The sequence below is a fragment of the Protopterus annectens genome, chromosome 6.part1, assembly GCF_019279795.1.
Source record: "Protopterus annectens isolate FY-2018-M chromosome 6.part1, PAN1.0, whole genome shotgun sequence".
Lineage (NCBI taxonomy): Eukaryota > Metazoa > Chordata > Ceratodontiformes > Protopteridae > Protopterus > Protopterus annectens.
In genome coordinates this window covers 260,916,396-260,937,934 of record NC_056738.1, presented here as the reverse complement: position 1 = coordinate 260,937,934, position 21,539 = coordinate 260,916,396, and the positions used below count along the sequence as shown (strand labels likewise).

General features: G+C 40.0%; 1 protein-coding gene across 1 annotated transcript in view; it reads left to right on the top strand.

The window, feature by feature from the left end:
* The window catches only part of NAALADL1 (N-acetylated alpha-linked acidic dipeptidase like 1), a 712,563-nt gene that overhangs the window by 129,843 nt on the left and 561,181 nt on the right, over positions 1–21,539 (top strand). Inside the window, exon 6 of the mRNA XM_044075363.1 lies at positions 4,894–4,987. Within this exon, the coding sequence (XP_043931298.1) occupies positions 4,894–4,987 (94 nt within the window). The remainder of the gene's footprint in view (positions 1–4,893; positions 4,988–21,539) is intronic.

Here is a 21,539-nt window from a genome sequence, read left to right as displayed (position 1 = left end):
TCTTTGGCAATAGTTTTTTGCTGTTAAGAACTACCATGGTGAGACTCTGTTCCAATTTTGGAAGTAGAACACTTTCAGAGAGTCTGCAGTAATGTGAGTTTTAAATTTAAGGAGTATATTAGAGTAGGACAATATTGTAATAACACCTTCTCCTCTAACCTGCTGTACAGTAAATGTAATTATTATTTTTGATTTAACTCTTATAACACAGCTGGCTGTATGGAAGTAAGTATGAGATGACTCATGTTTGAGGTAAAGCCTGGGTAATACAGGTTGCTACTGTGGGGAGAGAGGGGGAGTGAGTGGCTAGTGCCAGTTTTCTTGTTGTTGGGAGAGATTGACGTGGCATTAAACTGGTAGATGCCAGATTATGGCAGTGTGGTACACAGGGTCAATGACATGCTTTTGGTCTTGCCTAGTGTCACTTTGCATGATATCTGGAATCAGCACATGCACAGAAGCACACATGCTATTAGGCTGATAATGCAAGTCCCACTTTCACACCCCACATTTGGCCACCAGTAGCACCAGTATGGGAAGTTGGGGAAGCACAAGAAACTCCCTCATTAAAACCCCAGGGAGAATATTGCACAATAGGATGACTAATCTTCACAATCAGCCAGCTGTAGATAGCAAGTTCCACACATCAGTTTTCTCTGATCTCCATAAGCAGCCCAGTTCAAGGAGATCAGACTGGACATTCTTCCCCTAGGGTCAATAGATTCACTGTGCAACAGTCAATGGTCAGACTGCTGCTGGGGCACAGGCAAAATATAAAGAAACAAATATTATTCTAATACAGTGCATTTTCTATTTAGACAGCACAGCATGTCACATCTAAGCAAAATTTCTTATCTAAAAATAATATAATTAAAGCATCATGTTAAGACCATATTTTAACATTTTCAAAAACCTAGTTTACTTTTTTTTCTTTTTGCCAGTCACCAAGAACCTTTTGAGGTTGCAATCTTTTCTAAATATGACATCAACAACTCTTTTTTTCTTTAACATGCAGGGGTGAGTGAATGTCACAAAAATTAAAGCTAAGGCCTTCTTCTGAGATATTTTCAGCATCTTCTCAGCTTGGTATATATGTTACTTCTATGAAGTAAAAATGCAGCTTAATTATTAGCAGTTGATGTAGAAGTATTTGAATTCACTAAATCCATAAAACATTTTACTGAACGTCCTTGATCCCCCTTTTCCTTCAGCAATGGGAATAACTGAGTCTAGGACACACAGATTCTAGTCCTATGAACCATCCTGCTTTGCCATCCATTTATCATCCTTACTCACATCTTTCCTGAACAGATATACTTTTTCTAGTTTAAAGAAATAGTAAATAAATGCCTCATTCTATTAATGTATGTTATTTCTGTACATTTCATTTCCACTCTCAGCATCACTGTGTTTAAACTTATTTATTTTCAGGAATTTTAGGCAAAATGTAGTTGCTATCATTTCCTACCTTACTCTTGGTAGCAGCTTTCCAAAATATGAATCAAATTCAGAGTCAAATTCTTGTAAAGCTCAGAATTTTCCTTACGTCTTCATTGTTTATGCGACATACCTTGTCAACGCAATGTGTTTTTACGGGCTAATGAGAAAAGTAATGCTCACCCCCCCCCCAAGAAAAAAAAAAATTAAGGTAATTTCCACCTGGCCATGACCTCCTTTCTAAAAAATGGTGCGTTCACTTCCCAGGCTGTTTGTAAGGTGGTACACATATTAACCAATGCTATACATTCATTCACTTCACTACCAGTCTTAAGTACTTTGTGTGGAAGTTATAGCAGTGTGAAACGCCAATTAAAAATCTTAAGACAGATCAAAAAATAAAGCACAGGTGAATTCCTCTTTGTCACACTTTCTAAAAAATAATATAGCTGACTAAGAATATAACAACTTTAATGCAATGCCTTTCCCTGGATTTTCTTGCTGTTTGTAATGCGTGTGGATTTGGGTAGATATTAACTTATTCAGTAAACTGCAAAATTCTATTGGACTATACAGTAATATATAACAATTTTTATGTTACGTATGTATAGATAGATAGTAAAAGTACTCTCTCTGTGATTACTCAGTACATTTGAAAAGCCTATAGGAATATACATATATGTACAACACAGACAATAAAGTTCATGTCTGTATTTGCAGTGTTATAAAATGTACTTATAGTCATAGTCAGCTTTGCAAAATAAATCTAATAGTGGCAATGCCATTATCCATTCAGACTATAAGTACTATCAGTTAAACTTTGTAAATGAAAACAAGGTAAGAAAACTGAAAATTGGGTTTCCTGACATGAGAATACACAACTGATGGAGAATTCTGGTGAGGTAGATGGCTGCAGAAGAGCTGTATTATATCACTTTTGTGAAATGAGCCCTGCCAAGCATGCAGAAAATGTAAACCACATCATCACTGACAGCACGGTTCAATACTAAATGAGGTCTAAGGGATCAATAAGGATAGTTTCCAAACAAATATTTATTTCTAAGCCACTGCATACCCTTCTACTCACAATAGTAATACATCAAATTATCTGAATGACTATACTTTGCTTGATCCTTCTTGAATTATTCAAAATCCATTCAGCAAGACTCTGAAAACCAATCAATCAACCAAGTCACAGTTTTTTTAAAGTCCAGCACCCCTTGTGTGGTGGCTGTTTCCCCACCCATAGAACCATAGGAACGTAAATAGAAACAATACTTGGTAAATGATCACAGGAACCACAGGATGTCTAACCATACATACCTTTAAGCTAACACACTAAGATATTCTTGTCACACTTTACAAATACTTAATATGGCTCACATCCCAAATCAAGCTGGGCTGTACATGATAACTCTGTATCTACTCATCCAATTGTTAAGAATAGCCCTGAGCTCAAAGAGCATAAAATGCATATCAGTCTTTCACTCAACAATATTGTATACAAAATGAGTACATTGCAAAATTCAGATCATAACAATAAGACTGAATGCAGATAGGGTATGATTGCCTCTACTTTTATAAGAATGTAATCTAATTAACAAATGCATGTGTAATTATTAATGTATATTATTTAATGTTTGTTCAAGATGTCTTTTTGAAAATATTTGTTAGAGCTTTTCTATCTAGACTCTAATTAAAACAGTTTGAGAAACAGAGTAAACAAAAACAAATAAAAAAAATAAAATAAATAAAATAAAAATAATGTTATTATTCTGGAACAGGCAAAATGGTTCATAAAATACCCCATATAGCTTCATATAGGCTGTTGGTAAGGTAAAATAACTCTAACTATTATTAACAAGGAGTAAGTTGTTGGAATCCCTCATGTTTACCTGGTCTCAGGTGTAATAAATGGATGTTTTTACTTTAGAAGCTGGGTGGTAGGATAATATGTAGTCCAAAAATATGTAGTTAACTCTTGTAAACAAAAAGAAGAAAGACAGCTGCTACCTTCAAATACAGAGCATTCCATTAAGGCTCATGCCTTATCAACTGGCATACTTATTTTATTTATCTTAACCAGCCATGGCAAGAATATATTTTGGGAAATGGACCTGGGTTACATATTTGTTAGTTATAGGTTACAAACTGTCCAACTTAGTATTTTGTTTTACAATAGATACACTTAGAAGAAACACATACTCAGTAATTATCAAAATGTCTGCATAAAGGGCATGTTGTATTGCCTTCAACTTAGGCATGCATGAAGAAACCACATTCTGAGCCACAAGGTAGGGCTGCTTGTTAACTATACAAGCCACATTGTACTATACTTCTTCTGAGGAGTTATCTGTCATAGACACCTGTCTAAAAGGGGATGACATTTTATACTAGTTATTAGAATACACTCTATTATTATTATAAAGATATGACAGATCACAATATGTGATCTTCTGCCAGCTTCGCCCACTAGGATGTCAATACTATCCACCTATCAGCTTAACATAAAACATGATAATAAGTAAGCCATCACTGTCTACCTACAATACTTACGGACACATGCTTCTTGTCATAGAAGATGGCACCCATAAAAAACGGAAAAGGTGGGAAATGAGTAAGTTCCCCTTTTTTCTCTTCCATCACTATTCCTTCTCATTTTTATGAGGGTGACATTTTAGTATGCCATGATTTAGAATTAGTGAGACATAGGTTTTTCTTGTGTTGTACTTCAAGAAAGCTTTGTTTTTAATTTTATTTGATTGCAAAACCCCCTGTAATCCTCTTAACCTTAGGGACAGGCCTATCTATAAAACTAGAGTTCCTGACAATGCCAACATCCCAGCTGCTTTAAATCTTTACATGCTTTATTATTTTACAACTCCATTTTGCACAAAGTACTTTAAGAAAAGAAAAACAAACATTGTTTTGACAAGCACAATGAATTGAAGTGCACAATCAGTTAAATTATTGCAGTTGTACTGGACTTCATTGTGATCATTACTAAAGAATAAGTCAGGCTGTCCTTTAAAATGTCTCATATAAATCTCATTTATAGTTTTTGATTTCTGCTATATTAATTAGAGATTCAGAAGTACCAGATGAACAACCAAGATTCTCTAGAATTTGTGGTGGGTGTGGGTATTGTATCATGGACAGTTGCATCAATTATGATAGCGTCAGTCCTGGTTTCACAGCATAGCAAAGAGGGTTGAAGATGTGCTTCTAATTAACACTGAAAGAATAGAAAATACTCAGAAGCACTGCTTACTTTTAGATGCAATAGATAGTAATAAAATCTTTAACAATTGAACTAGTTTTGCATAACCACTTAATATACATATTTATCCTAACTTTATGAAATTGTTTTCTTTGGCACCCCTGTAGCCACTTCAAGATTATCATTCTATATCAGTCAGATGGTAAATTGAAGATCCTTCTGTGTTTCATTTTCAGAATTCACATACCGAATGGATGAATCTGAAATTAGAGATTTACCCCCTATTGCAACACAGCCAATTGGATTTGAAGATGCTAAGACTCTGATTTGGTACGTAATACCAGTTTCGATACCATGTCATGTGTAATAAGGAAGTCAGGTAAATAGGTAAATGGGTAAATTGCCAATCTATGTGTATGAAATAAAGTATAATTATTTGAAATTGAATATTATAGCATGTTTATAACATATTGTCTGCAGATGCACCTGGTACAGCAACACAATGGAAAGTCGGTCCAACTTGGTTTTATAATGTTCCTGCAGTCATTATTAACTTTATTTTGTTCTGGCAGTACAGTCCCTGTGTTAAAAGTCTAATAGCAGATATCTGTATCTATCTATCCATCTATCTATCTATCTATCTATCTATCTATCTATCTATCTATCTATCTATCTGTCTATCTATCTATCTATCTATCTATCTGTATGTGTGTGTGTATTTTATATATACACACATATATATATATATATATATATATATATATATATATATATATATATATATATATATATCGTGGCAGAGTTGAAGATGTTAAGATTTGCACTGGGTGTGACGAGGATGGACAGGATTAGGAATAAGTATATTAGTGGGTCAGCCCAGGTTGGAAGGTTTGGAGACAAAGCCAGAGAGACAAGATTACGTTGGTTTGGACATGTGCTGAGGAGGGATGCAGAGTATATTGGGAAAAAGATGCTAAGGAAGAAGCTGCCAGGTAACAGGAAAAGAGGAAGGCCTAAGATAAGGCTTATGGATGTGGTGAGAGAGGACATGCAGGTGGTTGGTGTGACGGAGCAAGATGCAGAGGACAGGATGAAATGGAAACAGTTGATCTGCTGTAGCGACCCCTAATGGGAGCAGCCGAAAGAAGGAGAAGAAGCTGTTCAAATTAATTTTCCAGAAAATAAAATAACTTGGATCTTCTGTTTTGAACTTTGAAGCTATGATAATTTTTCTGTTTGAAGCCGGATATCACATGTTTGAGATAATGGCTAAATTATCAGAATTTGTATTTCCTTTACTTGTTTTTTGTTTTCATTCCAGCAACATATTTGAAAACAGTGGGACCAGGAAATAAAGGGACTTTGCATTCTGCATTTCTCCCTCAATCAACCTACACACATTGCCAACATACTGGCTGACAGGTTCAGTGCAAACTCCCCCCCCCCCCCCAAAAGGAGAGATATCTATACCAGAGGATTGTAGCCCCCCAAACATCTCCAACGCCCAGGTGAGAACTGCTCTCTCCAAGGCAAAAAACACAGCATCCATGGGACTGGATGGTGTCCCCAGCTGTGTGCTCCACGAACTCAATGAGGAATTAAACCCGCAGTTAGGACAGCTGTTTAATCTTAGCCTCACCTCAGGATACGTACCCAAGGAGTGGCGCACGGCGACTGTGGTCCCACTTCACAAGAGCGGTGCCTCCACCGACCCTGGAAATTACCGTCCCATTAGCTTGACAAGCCTTATCTGCAAAGCCATGGAGAAGATCATAATGGAACTCATAAATAAAGACATAGGGAACTTGCAGACTTTGGATCCAACCCAGTTTGGCTTTGTCAAAGGCAGATCATGCCTTTTAAACTTGGTTGACTTTTTCGAAACAGTCACCAAGGCCATTGATGAGGGTAAGGCAGTCCATACAGCCTACCTCGACCTGGCAAAGGCCTTCGACACAATACCCCACTCAGGTATCATCGAAAAACTCATCAGCTTGAATGTAAACCCATACATCACAAGATGGGTTGCAAACTGGCTAAGTGACAGAACCCACAGGGTCAGAGTTGCTGGCGCCATGTCAGACTCAAAGCCTGTCACAAGTGGTGTCCCACAGGGCTCAGTCCTGGGACCACTCTTGTTTGGCATCTACTTTTCTGAAGTACAAGCAAACACAGGAGGGTTATGGCTAACAAAGTTTGCCGATGACTGCAAACTGGGCGCCATAGTCGAAAACACATCTGACACAGATATCCTTCAGAAGGGCCTCACAGAAACGGATAACTGGTGCCAGAGCCATGGCCTAAAGTTAAAAGCCAGGAAATGCATAGTCATACCCTTCGGGAAAACAAGGTTACCCCTAGCTACCATATAGGTGGCAATCCACTGAGCACAGAAGAAGTCATCAGGGATCTGGGGACCCAGGTTGACAGTAACCTTTCGTTTGACACTCATGTTGCCAAAGTAGTTAGGAAAACCTTCTACATTGCCCACCTGATCATGAAGGGATTCACATCTAGATCAAGGGAGGTCATCATCCCCCTGTACTCATCACTCATTAGACCTATGATTGAGTACAATGCCCTATTCGGAATGTATCTGACCCGACACCTGCAGCAGCTGGAAAGGCCCCAAAAGTTCCTCACCAAAAGGATAAAAGGTCTCAAAAATATGTCTTATGCTGCCCGACTGAAAGAACTCCAGCTCTATTCAGTCGCATACCGCTTGCTCAGAGGTGACCTGTGCCTGACATATAAGGCCATGTCAAACCCAGATTTGATGAATATGCTTCACCTCAAAAAATCTAGATCCCTCAGAACCACAAGGGCGGGAAACTTAAACCTTGACACAGTTATTAATAGAACATGCTGGAGGGACAGATTCATCACCCAGAGACTCCCTATGCTGTGGAACAAAATCCCGGTACATGTGAGGCAGAGCACCTCGCTGGACTTGTTCAAGAGGAATCTTGACCAATGGATGGGAGTTCGCAGATATACCCCGGGGATTACTTCAGTGTCACTGCTTGACAGAGGCACAGCAAAATAATAGGCATAGTTTTCTTCAAACTAAAGGGGTGGCGAAAGTCACATAACTATGGGCTAGGCTTATAAATGCCCTTGGGCAGATAGCCTAGTATGAACCTATGAACCTATAATCTAAATATGTTATAAGAAATATTTTCATGTCATTATTTGACTTGGCTGGTCAATAGCCCTTTCCTCCCAATCTAGTTTAATATCTCAGTCAGTATGCACAGTCAAACAATTGTTATATTAGTATAAGCACAGGGTGTACTCAAATTGTTCAAAAACTAACCCATGAAGCATACTTCTTTTCTTTGTCTTTTACAGATAATACTGCCAGTCCTTATATTCTGCTGTTTATGTGTGAAATAGATGACACCCATTTGCTTGATATCATAATTTTCTGAGATCAGAATCCTAAACACAGTAGTTTTTTTTTTTTTTTTTTTAGGGAAATTCACCCACTGGATGTTCCTATTTCAGTATCTTTATTATACCAGGCTGTGGGTTCTATTCCCACTGCTGGTGATTGGACTGCTGACACTGCAGTGCAATATTATGGAGGTGCTCACTCCTTGGTGTGCCATCCACCAGATTAGCTTTTAAACTAAAGTCTCATCTGCTTGAGTTTGGTGGTACCTCAGGTGGATGTAAAAGACCCCATGGCACCTATCAAAAGAAGTAGGGGTTCTTTATTTACATAATCCATATGTATTTACAGAGTCAAATACATTACATCAGTACTTACAGTCTATATGCATATATTTACAGTATATCTATATATCTATCTACATATGTGTATTATTTACATATCACATCTTCCTTTTTCATTTTGCTTCATCATATATAACACATACTTATTACTTTTTTTACCCCGACTCCAGTTTCCACAACCAAACCTTATTGTTTTCAACATGATTGCTAAGTTCCATTTTTCATTGAACATGACTTTCTTAACCCTCTGATTCCAGATTAGCCATAATATGGTAAACATTTTTATTGAGATTTTCCACCTCTTTTTTTACTTTTATATCTGTAGTAACCAAATTCAATCGTGTCTGTATTTCAATTGCTTATGTCTTTAAAATTATTCACGTTTTCTCTCTATAATCTTTTCCCATAACATTTCTACCCTTTAAATTGTATAAAAATATCTTCACATATTTCAAATTCATCACAATATAGACAAACTCTGTCTTTTATTCTTTTACATGGCATATTCGCCTTCACTGGCAGCTTTTGTATAAACAATCTCCATAGAAAATCTTGACCTTCTACATGTTTGTTGCATCTCTTCATTCTTGCAGTAATAGCATTCATTCTCTCTGTTTAACTACTTCCAAGGATATATCCTGCAATAACTTCCCATAATCTTTTCATGCCATTTTGTTCTATCACTTTCCATTTCTTTCACATTAATGCCCCACAAATAATCTTATCTTGATACCTTTTCACTTCTTTATTACAACAGCTCCTCCTTTTTAGAAGTAAAAAAGGTCAACCATTCCATTTTATACTTCACATTTAATATTTTCTTTATTAAAGTGTCCTCATTATCTTTTAAACACTTCATTACTGTGTATACATTTAAGGATGACATATACAGTATAGGGTTTATTAACCCTAAACCTCCTTTTTCAGTATGCGCATACAATACCCACTTTTCACACCTTTGTTTATAAGCTGCACAACACAGAATGATTTCTTTACCACTGTAAACATGTGATGATCAAAGGCTAGATTACTATCTATGTGTGTCCCTAAGTCCCTACTCTAAGGGGTGTGTTGTCAATATGATACTTACCAGGGATAGATGACTTCCCAAAGGACACTATTATGCATTTATTGGCATTTAGTTGTAATCCATGGCTCTGATATCAGTTGTTTGTCTGTGTCATCCCCTCTTGGAGAACATTTGTGTCAGTGTGAGATTCAGTGATAGCTCCTAATTTGCAATCATCTGCAAATTTAGTCAGACAGAGACCACTGACATTAGACTTGACTTCTGAGAAGTAAGTGCCAAAAAGGAGCGGTCGAAGGACTGATCCCTAAGGGACTCCACTTGTGACTGGCCTCTTTGTCGAGGTGGACTCCCCAATTATAACTTCTTGAATCCTGTTTGTGAGTCAGTTGGCTATCCACTGGGTGGCATATGGGTTTGTACCTAACCTCCTGAGTTTGGCAACAATACCCGAGTGGGGCATTGTGTTAAATGCCTTGGCCAGGTCAAGGTAGGCAGTGTGAATGACTTTACTCTCATCCATTGCTTTGGTGACCTTCGTGAAGAAGTCCACCAAGTTGAGTAGGCATGATCTCCCCTTAATGAAACCAAACTAGGTTGAGTCCAGTGTCTGGAGGTTTACTATATCTCTATTGATCATCTGTATGATAATTCTTTCCATGGCCTTACATATAAGTCTAATGAGACTTGTGCGTCTGTAGTTTCCAGGGTCTGTAGATGGCCCACCTTTGTGCAGAGGGATGATTGTTGCCTTTCTCCATTCATGAAGCATGAAGCCTGTACATACATTCTACAGTGAGCAGTTTTTATTTTTTTTCATATTCTTCTTTAAACTTTTCCATTATCTGCCCAGTCTTGAAAATAATGTCACAAAAACTCTATTAATATATATGAATACTCTTACCTCATTTGTTTTAATCCTGAGAGTCTTAATAACTTCATCTCATATCTTGTATCTGTCCATTGGAGCATCTTCTTTCTTTTCAACTTAAACTTTAAACAGTCTTTTTTCTTTTAACTTTCTTTTCTTCTACTTGCTTACCACGTATTCCTTCTCTCACCATCTCAGTGTATGATTTCTTCTCTCTCTCTGCATCTCCTCAGTCTGCTGCCCTTCTTCCTTCTGTATGTCCATCATTTCTCCCCAAGATAAATCATTTCCATCTTATGGTTCACTTTCCTCCACCATCTCCAACAGTATATCATCCCGCAACCCTCCCGACTGGAAGGTTGTAATCATGCAATCCTGTGTTACATCCTTGGATTCAAAAAGCTTCTGCTGGAAAACCTCTTCTGAATCATTCTCCATTGCATCTGTTGCCTTCCTACTACTTTGAAAAGGCTTGACTGCCTTTTCCTCCATCTCCAACACACCACACCCCTCTCTTGAACTATTCTTGGCTTCTGACTCCTTCTCCAATGAAATAAACATCTCTGCTATTCGATTAACAAAACCACAATCCAGATTTACCTTCTTGTTCAACTCTATGCTCTCCATTTTTGCTTATGGTAGGTTCCTGCTTCTCTGAGCTGCATTTGCTCCCAGATTGGAAGCAGGAAGCAAAATGTGACACACAAAACACATGTGCCCACCCTTTGGAAAAGAGTAGGGGAACTAATCTGATGCCCTGGCCAAATTTCCCACAGTAGTATAACTACCACCTAATATCTCCCCTGAAAAGAGGCCACTAGCCTAGTGGAATCAACCTGTTCAAAAAAGTATCACAAAGAAATGTGGAAATCTTCACTGGGAATAAGAGCCAGTTATTTCAAACATTGCCAAAATGTGTGCCAGTCAAATAATTCAAAGGTATTTTGCATATGAGCCCAAGTCATGCATAGTCAAGTCCTTGTTTGGAAACACTTTTATTTTGTAACTGCGTTGGTTTATTTAGGCTTTTGTTTGACACCACTAGTCCCCCTCAAAAATATTGTTAAAAATGTGCCATTATATTTGGTCATGTTGACTAATGCCACCAAAAGGGGCATTAGTATTTTCCAGTGCTAAGTGAATTAAGGATACAGCCTACTCCAATCTATGCCAGGAACCCATGCTAATGGTGGGAGGGGTCTATGTCCATTTACTTGCCAGTGTGTGTGTGTGTGTGTGTGTGTGTGTGTGTGTATGTGTGTGTGTGTGTGTGTGTGTGTGTGTGTGTGTGTGTGTGTGTGTGTGTGTGTGTGTGTGTGTGTGTGTGTGTGTGTGTGTGTGTGTGTGTGTTTTGGTTCACTATAAAGTCAAGCAGTGCTGACATAGTAATCTATTGGCCAGCCAGTGTCGATTTGCCAAACTGGGCTACCTGGGATAGCTCTGTTGAGTGACAGTTTCATATAAGAACAATCAACTTGCCAAAAATAAAGGATTGCCACACTGAATATGGATGACATGATGGTAAGGAGGATACTGGCTATTCCCTCTATTTGGAGACAACATGGAATAGTAGCTTAACAAAGTCTTTTCACCTGGGATCCAGAGTCTACTACTTAGGTGGTGGACAGACTAGAAATGATTGTGGTGAGATAGTGTCATCTATAGACAGGGATTTAATCTAGTGACAGACTCATGGCAGTCAGAATACAATATAAAGACATAGCAATCTTTATTATCTCAACCTGTCAGCAGGGCTACAATGACAAAAAAAAAGAAGGCATTCAGGCAGCAGCGACAAGAGATCATTGATAAAGCATGTGAAAAAGAGTCAGTCTTGATAATGGGAGACCTGAATGCTCATATAATGACAGAATAGGATATGAGGATTTCCTGTGGTCACATGGTTAGGAGCCACAGGAATTAAAATGGAGATGCTATTGTAGACATCTGTCTGGCAAATGGTTTAGTGGTGGTCAGCAGATGACTCACTAAGAGGGAGACAATCACAAGATTACATACAAAAATGGGGAGCATGCAACTCAGATAGAGTTCTTCCAAATAACGAAAAGACATTGGAGGAAAATTAGATTTCAGAGTCATCCTTAGTGAAATGGTCTGCCCCAGAATAAAACACTGGTGACCACAATCAGCATCTAGCAGTGTTTAGAGGTGTTTCAGATGTCAATGTAATCTGAGACTAGGTTGAAGACTTGTAAGTTGTCTGGTGTGAAAGCACAGGAGTTGAGGAAATATTCAGGACTGTAACATTTCCGGAAAAAAAAGGAAATGGGGGATGCCAAGGAGGAATGGCAGCATTTGCGAAGATGTTAGAACAGATATGTGATCAAGCCAGGTACAGACAAAAAATACTTAAGGAAATCTGGTGGAAGAAATCTGAAGTCCTAGAAGAAAGAAGGAATGCAGCAAGAAGTTGGAGACAGAAAAGACAGGATATCAGAAAAACTGGTTGGCTAACAATGATGATAAGAGACCAGTTGCAATGGCAAAGAGCAAGGCATCAAAGAAACTCTATCATCTTCTGGAAAGTGACTCAGCAGATTGCACAGGCACTCTATCAGGTTGTAAGGCATCATATGAAGGATGAAGAAGACAGCTGGCAGATACCAAGGGTTTCAGCAATAACTAGTGAACCAGTCCACTAGTCATCAAAGACAACTGGAAGGAGTACGTCAAGAAACTTCTGAATGAAGAAAATCAAGCAGAAGCTGTACTGCCACATAAACAGCCTGTCATGGAGGATGAAGGAGAAGCCACCTTAGAAGCACTATGATATGCACTAAGGAAATGAAGTTGTGGAAAGTGGCAGTGTCACATGAAGCCACTGAAGATCTGATCAATATGTTGATGCAGTAGTGGAGACATTTCTCCTGAGGGTATTTATCAGTATATATATATAGAGAGGCATATCTGAATATTCTACTATTGAACACTGCGTGAAAGTACTGGAGAGGGTGACTGATGAATGAATGCACTGACTCATAGAATGTATGATTGCTGATAAGAAGCATGGATTTAGATGAGGAAGCCAAAGTGATGTTTGCAGTGAGACGGATAGTGGAGAAGAAGCTGGAGATGAGGGAAGGAGGACTGTCCATTCCTAGGTTTGAAAGCAGCATATGACAGTATCCCATGAAAGCTAATTTGGACAGTCCTGTGATGCTTTAAAGTCCAGAAACATTTGTATAATTAGTGCTGGCTATGTACTAGAAAACAATGACAGATGTAAAACAGTGAACAGACACAAAGAGGGGTTTATTCTGGGAGAAGGTGTGTATCAGAGTACATCTCTGAAACCACTCCTGTTCATAATGGTGATGGACCACATCAGCAAATAGGTCTGAGGGGGCAGATCAACAAAGCTTGTGTATGCAGCAAACATGGCACTGCCAGCAGATTTTGAACAGCACCAGAAAAAAAGAATTGGGGATTGGAATCTAAACTTGAAGGCACATGGGATAAAACTAAGTAAAGACCAGACAGTGATCATGCAAGCAAATGGAATTCAGAAAAAGCTGAAAAATGAGGTAGAAGGAAAAACAATGGAACAATTTAACTGCTTTATGTATTTGGGAGATGTGATTGTGGAAAAGGGAAGTCTAAATGAAGAGGTCAAAGTTAGAATCAGAGGTGCTGCCAAATAGCACAAAGTGGCAGGTAGTTTGCAACAGAAGAATGCAAAGGAAGCTGACAAGTAAGGTGTACAAAACAGTGGTGTCACCAGTGCATCTGTTTAATGCATTCATCTGAGTAATGGAGGAAGAGCAGCTGAGGATCCCTGAGGTGATAAAGATAAAAGTGCATGAGGCGGGTAAGTAGGATACAGACTGTGTGACAGATGATTACATGAGTGCATCAGAGCAAAAACAAAGGTAGCTCCTGTTAGAGAGAAGGTAAGAGAGCATATTAAGGTGGTTCATTCATATGTGTAGGAAAGAAGACAATGATTTGGTATAGCAGATTTGGGAAAGGACAGAAGGAAGGTGACAGAAGACAAAGACATCCAGTCAAGAGATAGATGGATTGTATGAGAGAAGACCTATGAAAGCCAGGCATGACTATCAAAGAAGGTAGGATAGTGGGAGGTGGTGACACCTCACATGGTAGCCAGACACCTTGTAAAATGGAAAAATGGGGCTGATGAGGAAGATGATGATGAGATGGCAAACTGAAAACAGGTTCATAGTTACTAGGCATCTCATTCAAAGGAAGACATATTCAGGGCTTCAGTACCCCAACCCCTAAAAATTCAACACAGTATCAGCAATCCATCAATATGCTGTGGGAGGAGAACCCACAGCATTCTGCATTAAGATGCAGGTATACTACCTGTTGTGCTACTAACATTGCTTTAAAACTCTGTATCACAATAGTGATACCATTTGCTAGCTAGCTAAACAAAGCATTTGCATATTGTAAATAGACTTAGCATGAGCAGCAGTAAACTTCTCTTCCCATGATGCTAACAATTCCTTGAAACTGCACTTGAATCTAAATTCCTTGAAAAATGCACCTGTAGTAATGGGGGGTGGGGGTGGGGGCAGAGGGCCAAAACTAAGGACACATTTTAATTATTGCTCTTATAAACTTAGAAAGTTAACAGAACAACAGGTTTTGCATTAGTACGAATTTTCTGAAGGCTATGAAGTCTAAAGCTCAAATGTCTGCCATCATTTGACTTCAGCCCTCAATGATTTGCCAGGGAATTTCCTGAAAAACACAATTTTATTAGAAACAGACTGAAAATATGAGGCAAAAACCTGGACAGCTGAAAGGTATGCTGCCGATCTCTTACATGCACCTCTTTCCCTCTTTCCCTCTTACACACACACACACACATATACACACACACACACACACACACACACACACACACACACACACACACACACACACACACACACACACACACACACACACACACACACCTACCTGCCTCCCTCCCTCTTACACACACACACACACACACACACACACACACACACACACACACACACACACACACACACACACACACACACACACACCTATGGTCACCCCCTCGTTAGTCAGGTCTGACCATAAGCTAATCACCCTTAACATCTACATCCCACCTCCACCCCCCAGTAAGGAAACCTCATTAAAAACTTCTCCAAAGCCAACTTCATGCTACTCAAGTCTGAAGTAACAAACTTCATGACACCCATGCAGACTGGAACTGAAAGTTCAACTGCTGAATCCTACACTAAGGCACTGTACGAGCACATCCACTCATGCATGAATCGTGCCATCCCAAATAGAACCAAGATGCTTTCATCCAAAAAAAGGAAGCCAATCTGGTGGTCCCCTGCCATAAACAAACTTTACAACAAAAGAAAGAAACTGTTGCAGAAAAGAGGAAAATCCCAGGATGCAAAAAACTCCCTTACCAGCCTCAGTAAGAAACTGAGATCCCTCATAAAATCCTCCAAAGCTAGTTACGAAAATAAAATTGACAGATTCCAAAGACAACCACAAGGCATTCTATAACTATGTCAAGAATCTAAATGGCAATGCCCAGATCTGCTCTGAGCTAAAACAGAATGGCATTAAATATACTGAATGGCCCATCTCAATACCAGAAGATTGCAAATTCCAGTAATAACGGCCACACAGGTAAAAAACACACTCTCCAAAGCTAAGAATACAGCATTCATGGGACCAGATGACATCCCAGGCTGTGTACTACATGAACTACAATATGAACTGGCACCTCACCTAAGTGTCATGTTTAATCATAGCCTCACCTCAGGTTTCATGCCCACTGAGTGGCGCAGAGCTACCTTTATCCCATTCCACAAGGGGGATCCACCTTGGATCCCAGAAACTACTGTCCCATCAGTCTGACGAGCTTTGTCTGCAAGGCCATGGAGCGTATTACCATGGAACTTATAAACAAAGACATTGGCAACTTTCAAACACTGGACCCCACCCGGTTTGGGTTTGTGAAGGGCCAATCTTGTCTCCTGAACCTGATTGACTTCTTCGAATCAGTCTCCAGAGCCATGGACAAGGGTAAGGTGGTCCACACAGCCTATCTAGACCTTGCCAAGGCCTTTGACACCATCCCCCACTCTGGAATAATAGACAAACTTACTAAGCTGGGCATTAATCCCTACGTCACCAAATGGGTTGCTAACTGACTTAATGATAGAACCCACACTGTAAAAGTAGCCGACTCCAAATCCAGCTCCAGACAAGTGACAAGTGGAGTACCTCAGGGTTCAGTCCTGGGACTGCTCTTGTTTGGCATCTACTTCTCTGAAGTACAGGCCAACACCAAGGGACTATGGCTAACAAAGTTTGCAGATGACTGCAAACTGGGAGCCATTATTGAGTTCCCAAATGATGTGGATACTCTACAAAAGGGCCTTACAGCAACAGATGCTTGGTGCCAGAGCCATGGGCTGAAGCTCAATGCTAAGAAATGTATAGTTATCCACTTTGGGAAAAAACATGTACCCGTGAATTACCATATAGGTGGCAGTTCACTAAGCACCGAAAGTATGATAAGAGACTTAGGGACACAGGTGGACAGTGGTCTCACCTTCGATAACCACATTGCGCAACAGTCAGGAAATCCTTCTATGTGGTACACCTCATCACTAAGGGCTTTTCAACCAGAAAAAAGGAGGTCATTGTCCCACTGTACTCATCCCTCATTAGACCCATTATATAATACAATGCCCCATTTGGTATGTACCTCTCAAGACATCTGCAACAACTGGAAAGACCGCAGAAATAACTCACTAAAAGAATCACAGGCCTAAAGCAGATGCCCTATGCTGACCGCCTTAAAAAACTCCAGCTATACTCTGTCGCATATCGTCTACTCAGAGGCGATCTCTGTTTAACATACAAGGCCATGTCAAACCCAGAGCTGTTGGACATGCTACACTTAAAGAAATTCCAATCCCTCAGAGCCACATGCTCCAGGAATCTAAACCTTGTCGTCACAATAAACAAAACATGCTGGAGGGATAGGTTCCTGACCCAGAGACTCCCCAGACTCTGGAATAGATTGCCCATACATGTCAAGCAGAATGCCTCTTTGGCCCTCTTCAAAAGGAACCTTGACGATTGGATGGGAGAAAGGAAATTCACCCCAGGGATCACATCAGTCGCCCTGCTAGACAGGGGTCCAGGGAAGTAAATAGTGTGGGAAGAAATAGCCAAGGAATTGTTATGGCTAGGCTTGTATAGGCCCTAGGGCTGATAGCCTAGTACCAACCTATGAACCTATGAACCTATGAACTTATGAACACACACACACACACACACACACACACACACACACACACACACACACACACACACACACACACACACACACACCTACCTGTCTCCCTCCCTCCCTCTTACACACACACACACACACACACACACACACACACACACACACACACACACACACACACACACACACACCATCCTGCCTCCCTCCCTCTTACACACATATACACCAACCAGTCTCCCTCCCTCCTACACACACACACACACACACACACACACACACACACACACACACACACACACACACACACACACACACACATACACACGCACACACCTTCCTGCCTCCCTCCCTCTTACACACATACACACCAACCTGTCTCCCTCCCTCTTGCACACACATACACACACACATACACACACACACACACACACACACACACACACACACACACACACACACACACACACACACACACACACACACACACACACAAACACACACACACCTTCCTGCCTCCCTCCCTCTTACACATGGATCTATATTATAACATCGAAGTTCAAAAACTTCAAATGTTATAATATCAAACCCTTTAGTGCAAAGCTGAGAATAGCGAAGCCTTGGAACATCAAAATTTTGCCTAGGGTAAGATTTTGGTGGTCCGTGGCTTCGCTATTTACAGCAGTGTGGTGCAATGGTTACGGACCGGGTTTAGGGAAGTGAGCGAACGGAGGTTACGGATTGGGTTCAGGTAAGTGTGGTGCAATGGTTACGGACCGAGTTAAGGTAAGTGAGCGAACGGACTGGGTTAAGGTGAGTGTGCGGTAGTTAGGTTCTTTAGGGTTAGGGCGCAGGTGAGGTGAGTGTACGGTAGTGACAGACTTTAGGATTAGGGGTGGGTTAAGTGAGTCAGGGTTAGGGCGCGGGTCAGGTAAATGTGCGATTGTGTGGATGTGAGGGTTAGGGTGGGGTAGTTGAGTTAGGGTTAGGGAGCGGGTAAGGTGAGTGTGCAATAGTTAGTGGGTAGCAAGTGGTGTATGTCTGGTTTAGTGTAGGGTTTCGTGAAGTGTATGTATGTGGATTATTTATTTTGGTGTGCTTGAGTTGTGTGTATGTTTGTTGGAACAGCAAATTTTTTCTCAGGGAAAAAAAATTTGCTATTCTGACTGTTCGGTTTTCTGGTGTTTCGATTGAATGGGGTCGATATTATAACATTCGATGTTTTTAGACTTCGATGTTATAATATAGACGCTTTACACGCATACACACCTACCTATCTCCCTCTCTCCTACACACACACACACACACACACACACACACACACACACACACACACACACACACACGCACACACACCTTCCTGCCTCCCTCTCTCTTACACATATACACACCTACCTGTCTCTCTCCCTCTTACACACACACACACACACACACACACACACACACACACACACACACACACATACACAATAACTTTCAGCATCTTCAGCACAAGAAATATGGACAAAGCCTGTCATAGTGGGGGAACAATGGGCCAAAATTAAGGATACATTTTAAATACTGCTTTTATAAACTTAGAAAGTTGATAGAACAACAAGTTTTGCATTAGTACGAATTTTCTGAAACATATGAAATCTAAAGCTTAAATGTCTGCTATTATTTTCTGACTTCAGTCCTCAATAATTTGCCAGGGATTTTCCAGAAAAACACCATTTTATGAGAAACAGACCAAATAAGGCAAAAAATCTGGACGCTCTATGAAAATCTGGACAACTGACAGCTACACTCAGGCACCGCTTCTTATTCAAGCCTTGATAAAAAAAAATATCTTCAAGTTCTGTCAACAAGATTGTCCGGATTGATCATCAGCTCTGCATTAATTTCTATTTTCTGGCAAAAGGGAGACAAAGCATACCCATACCCATACACATATAGTGACCAACATAAATCCAGGACCTGTCTTACTTGGAGGGATCAGAAAAATTGTTTCAATTTCCCTCCGAGTTCTAACTGCTGGCAGAAAACACAGGGCAAATGAGCAGCTGCTCAGCATCAGCTGTAAACAAGGATGTTGTTCCTTCTTCTTGTCTAAAAACTGAGGGCAAGCAGCTGCTTAATTGTGGATGAGAGGTGCAACTTTTCTTTCTCCATTTACAGGGTCAGGTCATGGATGATGCCTGAAATCCAGGTGCAAGTGAGTTCACGGATCCCTAGAATTTATCGCACGGACCCCCAGGGGTCCGCGGACCCCAGTTTCGGAAACACTGTCTTAGAATAACTAGATAAAGCAGAACAAGAAATGTATTTGGTTGAACACCATCCTATGAAACATGCTACTCTAGAAGCAGGAGTTTTGCTAAGCAACGATGAAAAGAATGACATCTTATTTCCTATTTACTTGTAAAACTACACAAAAATTTCAGATTCCATTTAGCCACTTCCATAATTTTGTAGAGATAACTATTACTATTATTTTTTGTGGCACATTGATTCTGATGTCTGTTGACCATCAGACCTATCCTGACCATTTGATCCATTGGTTTCTTATCAATGGGGTGAAGGTTGACCCGAAGGTGCTGTCATCTTGGCAGACATCAGGGTTGGTTCACATTTTCTTATTTTCTTACCAGCCCTAATTTGCATGCACCAGGATAGATGCCAGGAAGAAGCATGCAACGATTTGGCCTTGGAGGACATTCCCTCACTTCCGAAAGGGCATTCCTTCCCTGTGGTCCTGCCCCTCACCTCACAAAATGGCTAGTGGTGTCTCCCTTCTCTACTAGGGAGATCACATGGCCCAGTGTACATGCACATGAACCTCTCCCACCCTGCTGGGAGAGACCATTGGGTGGCACCCCTTCACTCCTCTCCTTCCCTGACTGGCTCCTCCATTGCCAGGACAGCTAATGAAGCTCTGGTCACCTGGGTTGCAGTCAGGACTCCATTCCTCTGCACTGTTGCGCTCCTTCCTTGTGGATATTTATAAAGTATTTTTATTTTTGTCAGACCAAACTCCCTAACACGTCTCATAAACAGCTACTCTCCAGAGTCAGAGGCATTTATTCTAACTTTCTGTCTTAAATTGAATTCTCAAAGAGCCCTTATGACTGTTTATGGCTAGAGGCAATTTGACCAGTCAGTTTAGTATCTTGATACAGCATCAACTGATAGCTGTATATTTTTATGAGGTTGATGTTTTTTATTTGTGTTTAAGCAATTTTAAGAATTTTCACATCATATGATTGGTCTATATTACATAGTAGAAGTTTAATAACTTCAAAAACGGAATGTTCGAACAATCCTGTTCGAAGTTAAAAAACTTTGGCTATGAATAAAAAACAAAAAAAAAAGAAAAGAAAACAAAATAAACTGTTGTAACCAGGGGGACAAGCCCCCCTGCACCCCCATGTGGGGGGCTTCTCCCCCACACCCCCACACCCCCACTACTTAAATATACCAAATCAGAGATCGCACAACATTGAACAAAACGGAAATCCCCCCTTATGGAGATTTCTGTTGAAACGCTCGAACTTCTGCAAATTTGAAATTATGGTCTCAATCATATGAGATTCGAACTTGCAGATGTTCGATTATCTGATAAGAACTCCATATCATTAGGGGGCCTACAGTTCATGAATGTCCTAGATGAACCTCTTTATGAGAACTATACATTCAGATGTATATACTGTACACAGATGGGCAGTATTTTGGAAAATATGTGTTTAAGTTGCAAAAAATTCAGGCCAACAAGAACTAATATTACTAAAAAATCATTACAATTATCATTTTTATATAATATTTCTTTTTCATAGCATTGTTTTTATATGAGTACCCTTCCCTACTCTGGATGCAACAACAGTTTGCAGAGAGCACAAAGCTAAGAAATGGAGATATCCCAGTATTGTCACAGTTCTTCATTTTTCCTAAGTTTTGTGCCTGACGCTTTCATTCCCTCATTACTTTCATCAGAATCTGA